This window comes from Epinephelus moara, chromosome 16, assembly GCF_006386435.1.
Source record: "Epinephelus moara isolate mb chromosome 16, YSFRI_EMoa_1.0, whole genome shotgun sequence".
Taxonomy (NCBI): domain Eukaryota; kingdom Metazoa; phylum Chordata; class Actinopteri; order Perciformes; family Serranidae; genus Epinephelus; species Epinephelus moara.
In genome coordinates this window covers 28,163,575-28,167,250 of record NC_065521.1, presented here as the reverse complement: position 1 = coordinate 28,167,250, position 3,676 = coordinate 28,163,575, and the positions used below count along the sequence as shown (strand labels likewise).

Genomic DNA, 3,676 nt, shown 5'->3' with positions numbered 1-3,676 from the left:
TATGACTAATGACTAATGACGGCAGCAGCAGCAGGAGGCATCTGGCAGGACCACGGCAGCAGCACAACCACACACGTCATAACAATGATAATGTGTGGTTGTCACAAAATTCCAAAACCATTTGAGAACCACTGATCTATACTGATAAATAGCACTACAGGTAAGACGAGAAATATTACTTATTAATTTTACATATTTCTATTCAGCAATATTCGTTTTTTGTGCACATGTGCACTGAAACTGGTTGAAGATGATGATTCATGTTTTTGTCATTTCTTTTTGGGCAGATGTACACGATAATGTTGCAACACTCAAGTAATCTGTTCAAGAGCCTTCGCAAGAAAGTGGAGGCAGATGAAGTCATAGATGTAAAAGAGTAAGTAATTGTTTGTGATGAGACTTGGACGCAGACTCTACATCAGTATTATTTAGTTCTGGTAGCTGGTTTTGCCCTTGTGCTATTCAATAAATAGGAGACGACATTTCTTAATACAAACATTTGGATGGCTTTTTCTTGTTCCTAAATCTTATGTTTACCTTTTCTGGCAGCATATTTGGACCTTACAGTATGGATGTTGTGACCAGCACTGCTTTCAGTGTGGACATTGACTCCATCAATCATCCCTCTGATCCTTTTGTAGCAAACATTAAGAAAATGGTGATGTTCAGCTTCCTGAATCCTTTGCTTGTGCTTGTTGGTATGTATAATATCATGCTATGTCACCAAAATGTCTATCTTGTGCCCCTGAGCCCTCAATTAACTCTATACGATCTTGTTCCTTCTAGTTCTGTTTCCATTCTTGAAGGGGATTTTAGATAGGATGAACGTGTCATTCTTTCCTGCGGAAGTGATAAGTTTCTTCTACAACTTCCTTGAGAAAATCAAATCAGACAGGAATAAGAATGAACACAAGGTAATGTGTACACATTGTACACCTACAGTGTTTTCAATGTTGGTTGCAGGCCGAACTGGAAATTGAAATAGGACTTTTTTTTTGTCTGGCAGAACCGAGTAGACATCATGCAGCTGATGGTGGACTCTCAGACTTCAAAGAACAACGAAGAGGATACAACACCCCACAAAGGTAAAGAAACCAGATGGAGGAATTGAAAAACATATAAAGAAGTGCTAAAAATGATGATCAGCTAGAATGATCTCAAACATTTTAAAATGGCAACCAAAACCAGAGAGACATGGAAGAAAACAGAAAACTACCATTCGAATGGATCAAAGAATAGCCAAAATGGCAAAGGCTCAACAAATGATGAGCTCCAGGGAGATCAAAGAAGGTCTAAAGTTACCTGTGAGTGTACCGTAACAATTAGAAGACGCCTATGTGAAGCCAAGCTATCAGCAAGAAGCCCCGACAAAGTCCCATTGTTGCAAACACGACATGTGCTGAAGAGGTTACAGTTTGCCAAAGAACACATTGACTGGCCTAAAGAGAAATGGCGCCACATTTTGTGGACTGATGAAAGCGTGATTGTTCTTTTTGGGTCTCGGGCTCGCAGACAGTTTGTCAGACGACCCCCAAACACGGCTCAAGCATCATGATATGGGGATGTTTCTCATACTATGGTGTCGGGCCTATTAATCGCATACCAGGGATCATGGATCAGTTTGAATACATCAAAATACTTGAAGAGGTCAAGTTGCTTTATGCCGAAGAGGAAATGCCCTTGAAATGGGTGTTTAAACAAGACAATGACCCCAAACACCAGTAAGCAAACAGCATCTTGGTTCCAGACCAACAAGATTAACGTTATGGAGTGGCCAGCCCAATCCCCGCACCTTAATCCAATAGAAAACTTGTGGGGTGACAGTTTCTCTCCTGCGTCCGTCAGCCGTGTCAGAAGTTGTGTGAAGTATGATGTGATTCGTTGTTTCTTGATGCTCCAGAACCTTGTGAATAACTACTTAAAGTTGTTTTAGAAAGCTCCAGAGCTTTGTTGTCATCTCAAATCCAGTCGACACCTTTTTTCAGTTCCAGTTTTAAAATCAGGCAAAGATTAGTGGAAACCAGTGAGTTCCATAACTGTCCAGTCCTTAGAAAGACAAGGGAAAGAATGGTCGATTACGAGCTGATGCATTACGGGCCTTCCCATACTGCAAAGTTACAGGCTGAGCTACCAGCTGTTACTTTGACTGTTATCATGACCGTGATCATCATTTAGTCGTGGTATGTTGTGTTACAGGACTGACGGATCACGAGATCCTATCTCAGGCCATGATGTTCATCTTTGCTGGCTATGAAACCAGTAGCAGCACACTAGGATTTGTCGCCTACAACCTGGCAACCCACCCTCACATCCAAAAGACCCTGCAAGAGGAGATTGATGAAACCTTCCCAGAAAAGGTTACTTAATTATTATTTCTTTTAACTGTGATTCATTTTGTTTTCATCAGCAACTGATTATATGTTACCAGCTACTAACTGCTTAATACTCCAGGGTCAGCCAACCTATGAAGGCTTGATGCAGATGGAATACCTGGACATGGTGATAAATGAGTCAATGAGGCTGTTCCCTATCGGTAATCGATTGGAGAGGATGACAAAGTCCTCTGTGGAAATTAACGGTGTGACCATCCCTAAAGGAACTTGCGTCATGGTACCAGTGTACACTCTCCAGCGTGATCCTGCTTTGTGGCCTGAGCCTGAGGCCTTCAAACCCGAAAGGTACTATACTGGATTAATGGCAGGCTGTGCTCAGATTTTACCCAAACTTGATCATTTTGGCTAATCAGCTTAACTTGTTTGTTATCTTTTTTTCAGATTCAGCAAGGAGAACAAAGACAACGTAGATCCATATGCCTTCCTACCCTTTGGAGCAGGGCCAAGGAACTGCATTGGCATGCGATTTGCAGTCTTGATGATGAAGTTGGCCATGGTGGAGATTCTTCAGAACTTCAGCTTTGTCACGTGCAAGGAGACAATTGTGAGAAGACATTTTTTCGTATCTGCAGTTGTAAAATAATGACACATTTTTATGCATGATTGGGTGAGATCAGATTTGAGCTTTGGTAGGGCATCTGTGACACATTTCTTGTTTTCTAGATTCCAGTGGTACTGGGAACTGATGGATTTACCACACCCAAGGATCCCATCAAACTGAAAATGGAGCCCAGAGCAATTGTTGCCAATCCTCCCTCAAGCTAACTTTCTTTTTCAACCCCAACCACGGTTCAATTTTAAACTGATTAAAGGACACGATTCCTAATGACATCTTGCAAAACTTGCGTACTGTCAATAAAAATTCAAGGACATTTACTATGCATGACACAATTTTAATAAGTAAATCGTAAAGCCCAGCCGACCAATTGACTCCATAAGCTTTGTTCTATAATACAAACCACTCCTGTTTTTTTGTCATTCTGATTCACTGATATATTTTCTGGTGTATTTTTAATAACTATATATTTTTGGTAAACGTTTTGATACTTGAATAAAATAAAGAGTATGAATATGTGAAATCACCATAACAATTCTAAAGCAGGCCTGCATACGCACTACAGAATTACATTGCAATATGTTATCATTTTTTGCACATCTGCCAACTGTTGTTGCCTTCCCTGTTTCCTGGTTAAAGTCCTTATGTATCAGAATAGATTCTGCATAACTACTAAAGTGTATTGATCACACATTTAAAGAATAAATGCTATCATATTACACTGCAA

The 3,676-nt window shown here is 40.3% G+C and overlaps 1 protein-coding gene across 1 annotated transcript in view; it reads left to right on the top strand.

The window, feature by feature from the left end:
• LOC126403118 (cytochrome P450 3A30-like) overlaps window positions 1–3,676 on the top strand; it is an 8,194-nt gene extending 4,518 nt beyond the window's left edge. Inside the window, exons 6-13 of the mRNA XM_050065583.1 lie at window positions 288–376; window positions 550–698; window positions 787–914; window positions 1,007–1,085; window positions 2,197–2,357; window positions 2,452–2,678; window positions 2,775–2,937; window positions 3,057–3,676. Coding sequence (XP_049921540.1) covers window positions 288–376; window positions 550–698; window positions 787–914; window positions 1,007–1,085; window positions 2,197–2,357; window positions 2,452–2,678; window positions 2,775–2,937; window positions 3,057–3,158 — 1,098 coding nt within the window. The 3' untranslated portion in view covers window positions 3,159–3,676. The remainder of the gene's footprint in view (window positions 1–287; window positions 377–549; window positions 699–786; window positions 915–1,006; window positions 1,086–2,196; window positions 2,358–2,451; window positions 2,679–2,774; window positions 2,938–3,056) is intronic.